Below are 14,142 nucleotides of genomic sequence, written 5' to 3' on the forward strand. Positions count from 1 at the left end.
ATGTTGTGTAAAGTTGGAAACCAACAACCAATAAAGAAAAATGATGCCCTTTCAAGTGTCGTTCTACAATTAAATAGCGAACCCTCTGATTGGAAAAGTCAAATGGATAGTGATGTTTATGATTATTTTTGCACGTACGAGAAAAATGGGAAAATCAATAAGACCCATTATAATTCTTCCAAATGTTGGCCAACATTGGTACAATAAACCAAGACTGCATCTTGAATTATTGAAAAAGATTTGCGATCCAAAAGTACATTTTCTCAAAACTTTTCCCAATCTTCTCGTTCGGATGCATGCCGCTGTCAGGTCGAATGATGTGATGAACAATTGTTTCTCGATAAAGACAAACCCTTATTGCAAGAATCCGATGCAATTATCAAAGATCAAGTGAAAGGAGGAATTATTGACTCAGTTCTTGTTGCACATGAAACCGGTTATTTCCTACCCCATCATGGCGTACTTCGAAAAGATAAGGAAACGACAAAACTTCGCGTGGTTTTCGATGGTTCGGCAAGAGTTACTAAGGAAGAGCAGTCACTCAATCATTGCATCGAAAAGGGACCAAATTTTGTTCATCGTTTATTTGACACTATGATCAACTTTCGAGGCTTCTCCATTGGGCTTGTTGCCGATATCGAAAAGGCTTTTCATGAAATACAAATTGCTCCCGAAGACAGAAGGATGCAACTAAGAGGTCAGTTTTAAAGCTATCTGCGAAAATATTCGATCCTATTGGCCTTCTTGCTTTCTTTACTATCACTATGAAGATGTTGTTTCAAACCCTCTGCTCTTCTGGCAGTAATTGGGATGAAGATCTGTCTGGCAAGGCCTTATCACGTTGGAATTCTCTCGTTCACGACTTAAGGGCTTTAAGTGACATACGAGTACCGCGTTGTTACTTCCACGGTGGATACGATTCATCTCCTTTTCATCAGATACATGGATTTTGCGATGCATCAGAATTTGCCTTTGCCGCAGTTGTATATCTACAAACGGAACATAAAAACGGTGAAATTGAAGTGAATCTAATAGCAGCAAAGACAAGAGTCGTTCCTATCAAAGGACAGACCATAGCACGACTTGAATTGTTAGGCGCAACTACCTTAGCAAGATTAGGTGATTCGATTGTGAAAGCGTTGACTTCAATAAAATGTATCACTGATATTATCCTATGGACGGATTCATATACCACATTGTGTTGGATTCGAAATCGTAAACTGTGGAAGTCGTATGTACAAAACCGCGTAAACGAAATCAGAAAGTTAACTTGTAGTTATAAATGGAGACATTACCCTGGGGTAATAAACTCTGCCGACTTGCCTTCTCGTGGGTGTTCCGTAAGTGAACTTGTGCAATCTGGAATCTGGTGGAATGGTCCGCAGTTCCTCCAAGATACTGAAGAAAAATGGCCCGAAGGTCTTCAACCTCCAAAATTGGATAAGGACCATTCCTACACCGAGATAATACGAAATCCTCTTCCAATAACACATTCCTTGACGTTAACATCGCTTCCTGACCGTAATTTCATCCACTTGGAGAAGATTATTGACCAAGACAGATATGGTACGAAGAGCAAACTACTTCGTGTCACAGCACAAATTCTAAAGTTTATCAAGAAATCAAGAAAGCAACTATAATCTGTTACGTCTGAGTTGAATGCCAATGAGCTACTCGAAGCTGAGAGATTATGTATCCGAATTATTCAGTCATCCGTGTTTTCTCACGAGTTACAATGTATTTGAGCCGGTCGTAACGAGTTCAACAACTTAGTTTGTTTCTCGATGATGATCAGATTATTCGGTGTGAAGGTCGAATTGCCAACTCTACGTTACCTGATAGTGCAAAACAGCCGATTTTGTTGCCTCCTAAGCATACCTTTTCGAACTTAACTATACGCGACTGTCACAACATAGTACACCACGAAATAATTAGAGAAACTCTGAATTGCGTTCGAGGAAAATACTGGATCTTGCGTGGTCGAGAGTGCGTCAAGGGCGTTGTGCGTGGATGTATTAAATGCCAGAAATTCGTAGGTAAAGCTTTCCCAACAGCGAAGGAAGCTTGTTTGCCATCAAGTCGAGTAAGCGAAGAGCCTCCCTTTTCAAACACAGGTATTGACTTTGCAGGCCCCTTATACGCTACTAACAATCAAAGAATGGATAAGGTATATGTCTGCTTGTTCACTTGCGCTTCCACTCGAGCGGTTCATCTTGAACTTGTTTGTTGTTTGTCTGTGCTATCGTTTCTGCAAGCTTTCCAAGGTTTGTCTCACGAAGAGGTTTGCCGTCTAGACTAATATCAGACAATGCCAAGACCTTCAAAAGTGCCTCAAGGGAAGTTACTAATATACTGAGATCAACTGACATACAACGCAAACTGGCTTCCAAGGGTGTCAATTGGGAATTTATCATTGAAAAGGCACTTTGGCAAGGAGGATTCTACGAACGAATGATGCAAAGTACAAAGAGATGTTTAAAGAAAACTCTCGGTCGATCCTCAATGGATTTTGAAGCGCTTAAAGCTATTTTGGTAGAAATTGAGGCTACCATTAACAATCGTCCACTTACATATATCTATGATGACGAAGAAGGATTTCTTACCCTCTCACTCCATCTCAATTAATTTACGGATAGCAACTTACTCTTACAGCTAGTGATCGACAATTTGAAATCATCAGTACGAATCGAACTCTAACAAGAAATGCGAAATATCAGAAACGTTTGTTAGATCAATTTATTAATGTTGGAGAACGGAATATCTTTTAAGTGTCAGAGAGACTTCACGTTTACTTCATGGAGCACAGAAGGAGAAGATAGCAGTCGGTGATGTTGTTGTATTAAAAATGATTTTTCCCTCGAATTTTGTGAAATTGGCTAGAGTTACCGAGCTCATAGTAAGTAAGGATGGTGTTGTTCGAGTAGCAAAGGTCTGTGTTGCGAGTACTACAAAGCCTCGATCGTCAGAACTACGTCGTTCAATACAACAACTGATACCACTTGAGTTGAATATGCCTCCATCAAATACCATGGTTCCCAAAACTACTAGTGGAATTGAGTCTAAAGACGAAAACTCTATGAAAACCCGACACCGAAGAACTGCAGCCGTGATTAGAGACCTATTGCGACAGTCAAATAGTAAAACTCGTGAAACAAATTGATCAATATTATCAACGTCGGGAGTGTGATGAACAGTTGTTTTCTTCGTTATTGTTGTTGCGGAATGCGTGCATTTCATGTGATTGACACTTTGGGATTATTACAAAAGGGAAGAGTTGTTGTTAACATTATAGATTCGAGATGTTGTTGAATTGTGAAGTAGTTTTCTTTGAGACGACTTCGTTGAACAATGAAAGTTCAAAAATAAATCATTTAAACTAACGACAATTCCAAAATTATGTTCTCGAGAATAAAAATAACGATTTTATCGTGCAACGTGCATGACCAATGATGAATAGAAAAACAAACCAGAATTTAAGAACTTTTTTTAATTTTTAATTAAATTGACACGAATCAATGAACATTTCATGCACATTTCATTCGCCATTATTTTGTGTTTTTTTTTAAAAATGCAAATGAAACAAAGTTTGTGCTATTTAGACTATATTTTCATTCAAAATAATTTTCAAAAGGACAGTGTATATTCTAAAACAAATAAATCATATCGCTTTTCATTTTAAAAATATCGAAGTTTATGTAATGTCTACTTTTTTTTTGTGATGTCACATAGCATTACGAGAATTAGAAATAGCAGGTATAATTGTTAATATTTTACATCGACGGAGAAGAGTTCCTTCTACTATGATTAGTTAATGTTATTAAAAACTGTTTTAAAAAGTAGGTACAGCGCCATTTTAAAAATTCTGTTGAATGAAAAAAAAATATATAAACCTTCAACAATAATATTCATGTTAACATTAAGTTAATACATATGATTTAAAATAATCCGCACGATTTTAAGCTCAACGAATGCTTAAGGCTTATTTGATATGTTGGCCAACAATGGTATGATCAACCAAGACTGCAACCAGAATTATTGAAAAAGATTGGCTATCCAAAGAAGTATTTTCTCAAAACTTTTACGAATCTTCCTGTTCCAGTGCACGCGACTGTCAGGTCAAACGATGAATGGAAAAACAAACCAGAATTAAATCGACAGGAGTCAATGAACATTTAAAAGACCTTTCATTCTCGGATTTATTTGTGCTTTTCTTTTTTAAAGCCATTATTTTAAAACATTCGCAGCTGAAGCCAAATTTCTTGAAACTTTGTTAGCATAAACAACATGCGTCGTATTTAAACATATGTGCTACAATTTCTTTTTAGCTGTGTCATTTTCTTGCTGACGCTAATTCAAAGGAGCTTCTTGGTAACAAATAATTCCCAAAACAAAATGGATATAATTTGCAACATTTTTAGCTACTGTCAGATAAACTATCGGAAGTATAACTCCTACTCACTATTCATACCAATTTTTTGGTGCAAATCTCGAGCGTTGATGAATTAAGCAACTTTTTTTAACTGTCCAGTTGTATTTTATGTATCATGCATAAATGTGTAAAGAATGTTGAAAATGACATTTGTTGTCATTTTTGGTTTTGATTTTACTCAACCTAGCCAATTTCCTTTTAACAGAATTACACAGATGTGCACTTTAGTACAAAGAGCTATTTGTAGTGTAATTTGTCTAAAGGTATGGCAATAAAAAACAGTTGATGTTGAAAATATTTTAAAGACCTCGATTTATACTTTAGCTTTTGAATAAAAAGATCTTTAAACGTCTCAAGACCATTTTTATTTAGAAATTTGTTCATTCATTTTCTTTTTCTTTCTTCTATCTCCAAGTCGTTCCCAGCCAAATGTTTGAATCGTACTAGAACGATCTGCATCGTTATTTAAGTTCAAGATAATTCGAACAGCTCGCTATGAAGTTTTCAAGTCGCTCTTTTGTGTTTTAACTACGTAGAATGTTTCACACCAAACCTCATCAATAATCAAAGTGTAGAAACAAGCATATTGTTTTTTGTTCACAAAAACTACACAAATAAAATGAAATTCCCATATTGAATTTTAAATATAATGTAAGGATCAAGATTTCACTTGAAATTAACACTACAGAGTTTGTAAATCGTCCAGGTTAGTAAAGTCCTTTGAAGGACTGTTGTATTTAATGTTGACTGACGTTTCGACAACCTTTAGCGGTATTCATCTTCAGAGTCAACTAGACTCTGATTTCATCTTGACTTTCATCTCAACAAAAGTCGTTCTCAGGATTCTACCAACCTGGACTATCTACATCCAAAATCATGTAACGATACTACCGCGTTTAAACCATTTACCTTACTACAGAGTTTGCAACCATAAAAGAATATTAAAATTAAAACACGCGAGCATAAATAGTTAAATGGTAGAGATATATAAACTGTTTACTTACCAATAAAGCTCCTTTAAGATTCGACGGCTCTTTCTTTGTATTTTTGGAGGAGTTTAAAACCTTGACAATAATTTGAATTCCTTAAACATCAGTAGGCATAACCAGGGAACACATAAAATCACAACTTTTCATAGTCAGGTCCACTTGTATAATTGTATAAGAATGCTTTGGACATTATAGTTTAGTAATTTATATCTGTTCAATAATCCATCGCCTAAAACGTACAAAATGTTTTGTAATACAAGAAACGGCAGGCTTTAACTCGGCCTTAAAAGCAAAACAACGATTTTAACTGCCATCTGTTAGTATTGCATATATACAGTCCCATTTCCATAATTCAACGCTCAAGTCTGTCGTATATATTCCCTTAATGATTCCCTTAAACGCAGTTTTGAAGAAGACATAAAATTATTTTAACAATAGATGATACGAAATTAGCAATAAGGATTGCGCAAAATCGATTAAATGGGAGAGGGGTATTCATGTATGCATGATAGGCCTTATTAAGTTCCCTAGGAATCCATGTTTTTAAAGGATTATAACATGCAAATATGAATATTAGCCTATCGATCATCCGAGGTCCATGACATTGAATACCTTGTGCTGGTCTTGCAGTTTAATGCAGAATCTCTATACAAAGAAGTTTGAAACAATTCAGCAATCTGCAAACATACAGCCACGTTATCAAAGGTGGTGGAGGGAAAGAGGAGATTTGATTGTTTGGGTATCTATGTTAAAATAATTTGTATGAAAGCAATTATGATTAAAAAAAAATCAGTTATAGATACAGAATATATTATAATGTACACATCAACCACATCCTTGTATTATAATTCTTGTTTAGATATTGCAGATTTTAGCTTACTTCCAACTTTAGGGGTTGGCTAATAAAGACAAAATACATGATTGAGATGGACACTATGAACCTTTGATGAATCGCTGCTACAAAAATGGCGATATATAATCGCATGTGATGGTTTTTGGCGACAGAGAGCAATGCTAAAGAAGAATGGATGAATTAAAAGGAATTTACGTACAATAAAACCTTAGGACACATGTCACCAAATTAAAAAAAGCACTAACTTCAAATTTTGGGTAAGTCTCTCATTGAAATTTAAAATTATCTACAATGGTAAAAAAAGGTGGCAGTTACTTAGTTGTAATAAAACGTCTCCGTTGGAAAAATTAATATATGAATTTTTGGGTGTAAGGGGAAATATAATACGAAGTAATTTTCGGTCAGCTGTTACCTACATGCTATTTCGAAAGCATAAAGAGAGAGAAAGAGTTGTTACTGCGCGAGAGCTACATATAGTTAAACTGACGTAACAAGAGCTATTCTGATGCTTCTTCATCTTAAATAGCAGGAAGCAGGCGTACACGCAAGTATGAACTGAACAGTACAAACAGTACATTTCTAAGAAGATTAGCAAGTTATCTCAAACATATAAGTTTGTGCGAAATCGCTGGTTGTATGCTTTTCATATAAATGCATACTTGGAAATATACCAACTACAGACTCAACACTAGAGTGACAAACTTTGAAATATAATATTTTACTTTACTTCTTGACCGTAAGGTTCACATTAAGGTTGATATATAGAAGGATGGATTTATGGTTTGAATTTGAATTGATCCATCTTAAAATTCTTGGAATCAACAATAACATCAAAATAACTTCAATACTCAAAATAAAATAGTACTTTCTCGTTGGGTTGAATAAAGACATTCTTTCATTGCTACAATCACAACAGATATCAAGTACACAAATTTCTCCAAAACATCAAATTGACGTCATGGAGTTTAAGTATTGACCAAAACTGCGACATGTATTGCAATAACTTATTTATTACTTTCATTTTAAAATTCCAAACGAAAACTTAAAAGAAGAAATTTATAGTAGCCCCGCTGCATGCTTTTTGATATAAATTTGCTAATCCAGGAAAAAATCAGACCCTGGTATCGTCAATAATTTCAAAATAGTTTTATGAAAAAGATCTGTTGAAGCAGAAGCAATAAATTCTTTCAATATCGCAACTGATATCAAATATAGTTAAACGTGGTTCTACCCGAAAGTATAAATTGATGTTGTAGAGCCCAAAGCCAGACCACAGATTAAGTCCCACAATGCAAATAATTCTTCATACATAGATCACAGGATAGGATAGACTGTAAAAACGTGATACGTCTTTCTTATATTTCAATTTGATAATGAATGCTGTATAAAACTAAAATGATTTCGCTAATAGTTGAAAGTGACAATTTACGATAAAATGCACATTTTGTCAGCCAAAAGATAAACTACAGACTATATAATGTACTTTGAAGCAAGAAAGATGGAAGAAGTAACGAATTACTATCCATAAACGGATGTATTTCATCTGATGAATGATTTGCATTGCACGAAGCCAGAACTACTCCTTTCAGAAAGATAAAATCGCTATTCCCTTGATGAATTTATTTAAGGCTCAAAGGTAGTAAGGCCTTCCAATTTGTAATTGACGAAATTGTACGACTTTGACAAATAATAAAAAGTTTATGGAGTATATTTTAAAGAAATAGTAAAATATCAACATTATCTTTCTTTCAATATGAAAGTTAGGTTCAGTTAAAAAAGGATAAAGGCTGAATCTTATGTATCGATTACCCTAGGTGATTGTTTCTTACATTGAAACAGACCACGCATTTTGTAAAGAAATTTGAATTTTACAACACGTCTGCTTCAATCGCTTTACGACGGACCGAGGATATAGTTTAAATATATTATCTATATAGATGCACAAAATAAATCCTGAAATGAAAAATGGCCCTATATAGAATGCATGGTTTGGAGTTAATTGACACATAACAAATTCAGTTTTAATAAAAAAGGCAATATTTTTAAGCAGCGCATTGTACGGGCACGCAAAAGCTTGTGTGCATGAAAATATTAATTTTCTTATCTGTCGCAGATAACAAACTAATATTAATGATCTCACTCCACAAGAACGATCATTCTCTACCAATTATACGAACTTCTTAAAGTTATTATAATTCATTGTGGTCAGTTACTGCATGGACTTAATCAAGGAAGAGTACAATTGCCGAGATATTGGATCAGATACAGGTAAAATATACTTGCAAGGTTCTAAATAGCCTGAATTGCAGACGCTTGTAAATTCCTGATAGGTAATGATAAGCGTCTCCTAATTGGCGACCGAATTCTTGTTTTTGCAGGTGATATTTCCCAATAAGATGGGAAAAGGATTTAATTTTAGCCAAATCTTAATCCATCGCTCACTTCAACTGATGGGAAATTCATTCACAGCATTTTTCGTAATGTGTTTAAGTATTTGATGAGTTATATTCGGCTTAGAAACAATAAACACAGATTGACAAACGAGGTCCTAGCGTGGGTAACAAATCAACAATATTTTTTAATAAAATAACTGTTAAGCACACTTGCCAATGAAATTCGTTGCCCATATTTTACTAAAAATAGAATTCCACCTACAATTAGTAGCTTACCATTCCCTGTAAGGATTTTACAATCGTCAGTAATACAGGCTAGGCTCTCAAGCGAACGAAAGAATGCAATTAGATCAGTATGTCTTAATAGTACAATCGAATTATTCGTCACTCGTGGGGTGTTTTAACTTTTACAGGCAAATTTCGTTCTCGTGTTTAAAATTTTTGTTTTGCTGCCACATGGCAACACTGCCCGTAAAGATAAATAAAGTCAACTAACAAACTGTATATTTTCCATTAGTAATTCAAGACAACTGTTTTAGACTAAACAAAGGAAAAGTCGACATTGGGCTGCTTCAAGAGGTATGTCAATGGCGCTAGACATAGTAAAGACAGCTTGAGCATAGTCTCGGGTGCACCAGCTAATATTTTAAATGTACTGGATGTGGTTTATATAAATACAAAGACAAGACTAAAATGACTTTTAAAAAACCGATCTACTTTTCAGTATCTATCGATGAATTCGATAAAGGACTTGAAAATTTAGCTTCATCGAGTTAACGAAAAAGAACAATGGGAGTTAAAAAGCAAGAGCGACTGAATTCGGCTCATTGCAAATTTAAAGTGGGAAATAACAACGCTGGTTTGGCATTTAATGATGTTATTGAAAATTGAAGAAAAAAAAACCGCATGTAAGATTTGCATCGCAAGTTCTATTCTTCGACATTTTAATGACAGCGAGGCAGGAGAACGTGAATCGATGTTTTACTTAGAAAAACTAAATTCATTGCCCAAGTTGGAAGGTATTTTCAAAAAGATCCATTATTTAAAAATACTAGTATGTTGAAAACGTTGACGTTGTACTGACGATCAATTTAGTATTGGTCGACTTCATTTCAAGCACCTCTCAAAGGTACGATGTTCTTGATTGGCCATTGATTAAAAGCAGTCAGCATGAGTTTCATCCTTTGTATTTTAAGAAAGTTGAAAATTTTGAGAATTTCACCACCTTGAAGGCATTTGAATTTCGTAACGAAAAACCTTACCTTTCAAAAAGTCACTTTAACCAAGGAGAACCACTTGTGACAGAACGTAGATAATGGGTGTGCTATTTTCGTATATTCATATGTTATATCCGTAAACACGTTGATTTCAATAGAAACTAATAAAGTAAAACATGCATATATGAATAATAGTTCCCCTCCCAAATTATCAATGTTGCCGACCTTAAGGAGAACTTCTGATTTTTATGGAGATCATCAGATTATTTTAAAAGCTCAACAATCCATTGGGACAACTTCAATCGTGGCGCACAAAATTTGCAACTTTGATGATTCACAATTTGAAGTATGACAGTTGATAACGATGGCGTGGTGTATATTCTTTCCGGTTATAGAAGAAACACTTGAAAATATCGATTGAATGTTTTTAAAACATGGCAACTATATTTTCCAACAGTCTACTTTGCACTTCCTTAACACCAGATACGCACAAAATTTATTTATGGTCGCAACACAATGTAAAATTGTTAGTGCATTTTTTAAGGTGACCAACGTAATGTCACTGTATGTGGATGTCTATCCTACGCTGCACACTTCACAACTAATAATTTCTGCTCTATACGAGTGTATTTAGGATGGAATAGTTCATGTAGACCATTTCAATAAACACAAGTGGATCTTGCTCGACGTTATTTTTATGTTGAATACTTCCATAGAATAGTGAGTCGTATTTCTTCATACATATCGTATACATACATAAGTATTTATGTTTGATGTAGCGTACATAGAAATATGATGTATAAAACTAACAATTGTACAACAAACACAACTGATGCGAAAATGATTTTAAAATTAAAGATTTACTGGGCAAACTAGATATTTTTCTTTCATAATCAGAATATAGAAAACGAACCAATCATTAAAAGATCAATTACATTATAAACTAGATGAACTACTTAAAAGTAGTTTAAACAAAACACAATCTAAAGATCTTCGTATTCAGAGACACACATGTAGAGAATAATGCAATAGCAATATTGTCAATGTTGTCATAAGCGATATTTTGCACAATAAAACAGATATTTACATTTTTCACGATGATGTCAGCAATATTAATCAAAGAAAAAATTGCAAATATAAAAATTCTTAATACCATTAGATAGATTAGCATGAGATGAGTGAAAAGTATATTATACAGTTTACTATTAGTCACTCGTTTATGAAGCACCAATAATTATTTGTTACCATGATGCTCACACAGCATTATAAGGTGTTTACTAAACCATTGATTTGAAAATTAGTACCTGGGTAGAGCTTCTATATGAAATTTGAAACAGTTTAGATTTTACTCACTCGATTCTTGGGACCACTCAAATACAATATGACGTAGAGTTGACTGAGTGATTGTAACGATGCTTTGTCCAAGATTACTTGTACATCAATAGCAGCAGTTTTGAGTAACAATGGTGTAGCATGAACAAATCATCGTCGCAATCGCTCAGCAAACTCTACACCATATTGTAATGAATGGTCCCAAGAATCGAGTTGTAAAATCAAAACTGGCTTCAATTTTAAATGGTTTCATACATTGAAGCTCTATCCAGGTACTATTTTTCCAGATCAATGACCTAAACAGACCTGCCAGCTTGCACAACTTTATCGGCTGTCACCTAAATCTAAAAACAAATTTCAGAACAGCAGATTTTCCATCACTTTACCTTTCTTCAATATTTGTTGAAATAATTTTGAACGTATCAGGTCAGACTGAGTGTAAGCAAAAATATTGTGGTGTTATAGGTTTTGCGTTCAAATCTTTCACACAAATTGTATGAAAAAGAAATTTACTTGAGTTTTCACGGTTTTATGTTTATACACAATTCCTTTTTACTGAGTTCTTCTGTTCGTCAATGTAATGGTGTATACACTTCTCAATTAAAGAATCCCACAAACTTGATTCGCTCAAAATACACATTTACTAAATACGTGTTATTGCAAAAGTTTTAAACAGGTGAATATGATTGTCAACCTGGTGTTCAGGAGATTTATGTTAGGATTTAGGTGACAACCAGTAAAAACGGATGAGTTGGCATGTCAGTCTGTGGTAGAAGACAAGACATATCAGCATCATGATAAAAATGAATAACAGAAAGAAAACTGTTTAATGTATTTTTTACCAAACTGAAGTTAGTATATATAATGGCACTCCTAGTTTTCGGAATTTGCTAATTTTTGATTTTGATAATCATTAATGACGTCATCTCGAATAAAAAATATTTCTAGCGTATATTTGCCATGCTTTCGACCATTGATTACTTGCTTTTACATGATTTACTATGACACCATGAAATTAATCAATAGTTGTTGGATGTGTACAGCCAAATTTTGAGCTCATTGGTCAACGGCCTAAATACTTTTGCTTCGTATCCCTCGAACTTCAAATTTTCAAGATAAAGGATGATCAATCTTGTGAAGCATGAAATTAACAACAAAATGTGAATAGTTTCGTTGTTGTATTTTGTATGTAATCGACCGTTGCTAACAACTTGACAAAGGACGAGCAATAAACACTCAAAGACTAAACGACGCGTGATTTGGGTCATGGACAAGACTTATTACTTCGACAAAATGGACACACTTGTTAACGACAGACAAACGTACAAAAACACAAACGAAATCCCAACAACATCACTACTACGCAAACTTAACAGCAAGATCTTTTCTTTGAGAAAGTCTAACATCATACTTTAACGTACTTACTATCGATTTAGATTTTCAGTACCACGACCATCCAGACTATAATGACTACCAAAACTTTACAAACAACAAAAAACTTACCTGAGCAATTTCTTTATATTCTCTGACTTTGTAAATCACAATCGTTAACGAAAATATGAAGACACGGCCGATTCATCGACGATGAGCATGGACTGAAATCTTCATCGAGTAACGAGTGATCTCCTCGATCTGATTGGATATAAAGCATTACATGACTAATTGTGTGCTCACTGTTGTACTGGCAACATGACAGATTGGCTACAAATGCTTATTTTTATATTCATCCTGTCGCCTTCAATTTATTGGATGCACCCAAAGCCTCCTTTCGGATACCCATTGTTGTTTGGACGGTAAAAGCAGCAATTATTTCCTCTTTAATATTAATAGCAACTTCTTCTTACGTTGATTTTTAGTCCATGAATGTTTTGATAAAATTGTCATAGTGTGGCACCAAAGGCTCGTCACGAATTCTTGTTAAAGAGCAACTCGTCACAAAATTCGTTGTATTTCAATGATAGTGTGGCTCTCGCCTTAAAGGGCTTCAAAAACGTTATCATATTTTCATAAGTTGCTACGAACATGGACGCCGTGTATATTAAAACAAGCGGAAATAATTAGCTATTGCAGACCAAATTATCTAATGCAGATTTCATTAATGTCACTTAGGGCTGTTCACATGAAAGGGTAGCTGGGATTCAACGATAAGTTAAATCATTTAGGCAAATAGAAAAGATTAAATACTTCACAACAACAAAAAATTATTTCAGCAATTTCTTTATAATCTCTGTCTTTGCAAATTCACAAAACCTTTAAATTGAAAACAAATATATTAGCCTGATTGGAAAATTACAACTGAAATGATTTATGACGCTTGAAACGGTTTAAGTTTGCGCTTGAAGTTTTGACTCCTTTCATTTACTCAAAAATCAATTCAAACCTCGCTGAATCACGGCTACCCGTGCTCATGTAAACAGCCCCTAAATCTGCAAAGCAATTGATGTTGTATATTCAATTGATTTCTGCGTGCATTTAGCAAACTTGGGCCAAGTTCAAACATTGAAATTTACGTGAACCAAAGCATTTAAAACAAAAGACAATGAAGTTCATCTCAATTTCTTTTGTGACGTAATTGGAGTTTAAGACGGAAGTGAGCTTTTGACTCAAATCACAAGCCATGTCAATACTTGGCTTCCATGATTGGCAAAGTTGAATAAATTTGCACATGTATTTGACTCAAATTCCGTTCGTCAAGATTTACAACTTCAGTCGACATTAACCGTTGACAAAATATGAGTTCAAACACATCCAGAAAAGATTTTTCCAAAGAAGATATGCCAGAGGCAAGCAATACAGTTTCTGCTAGCAGTTTTCGCTTTGAAACAATTACATTCCGTTTCTCGTGTGCAGTGTACCAACAGGTCAAGAACAATCAGCAGCATCCACAAGCCACACACCTTACCGTTATATTCAGTTACTTAAAGAAATA

At 34.4% G+C, this 14,142-nt stretch overlaps 1 protein-coding gene across 1 annotated transcript; it reads left to right on the plus strand.

The window, feature by feature from the left end:
- LOC124437952 lies at window positions 1-708 on the plus strand. Its single transcript, XM_046987913.1, has 2 exons — window positions 1-184; window positions 347-708. The coding sequence occupies exons 1-2, from the start codon at window positions 1-3 to the stop codon at window positions 706-708; spliced, it is 546 nt and encodes a 181-aa protein (XP_046843869.1).
- Window positions 709-14,142: the final 13,434 nt, after the last annotated feature.

Source organism: Xenia sp. Carnegie-2017, unplaced genomic scaffold (genome assembly GCF_021976095.1).
Source record: "Xenia sp. Carnegie-2017 unplaced genomic scaffold, XeniaSp_v1 HiC_scaffold_18, whole genome shotgun sequence".
Classification (NCBI taxonomy): Eukaryota; Metazoa; Cnidaria; class Anthozoa; order Malacalcyonacea; family Xeniidae; genus Xenia; species Xenia sp. Carnegie-2017.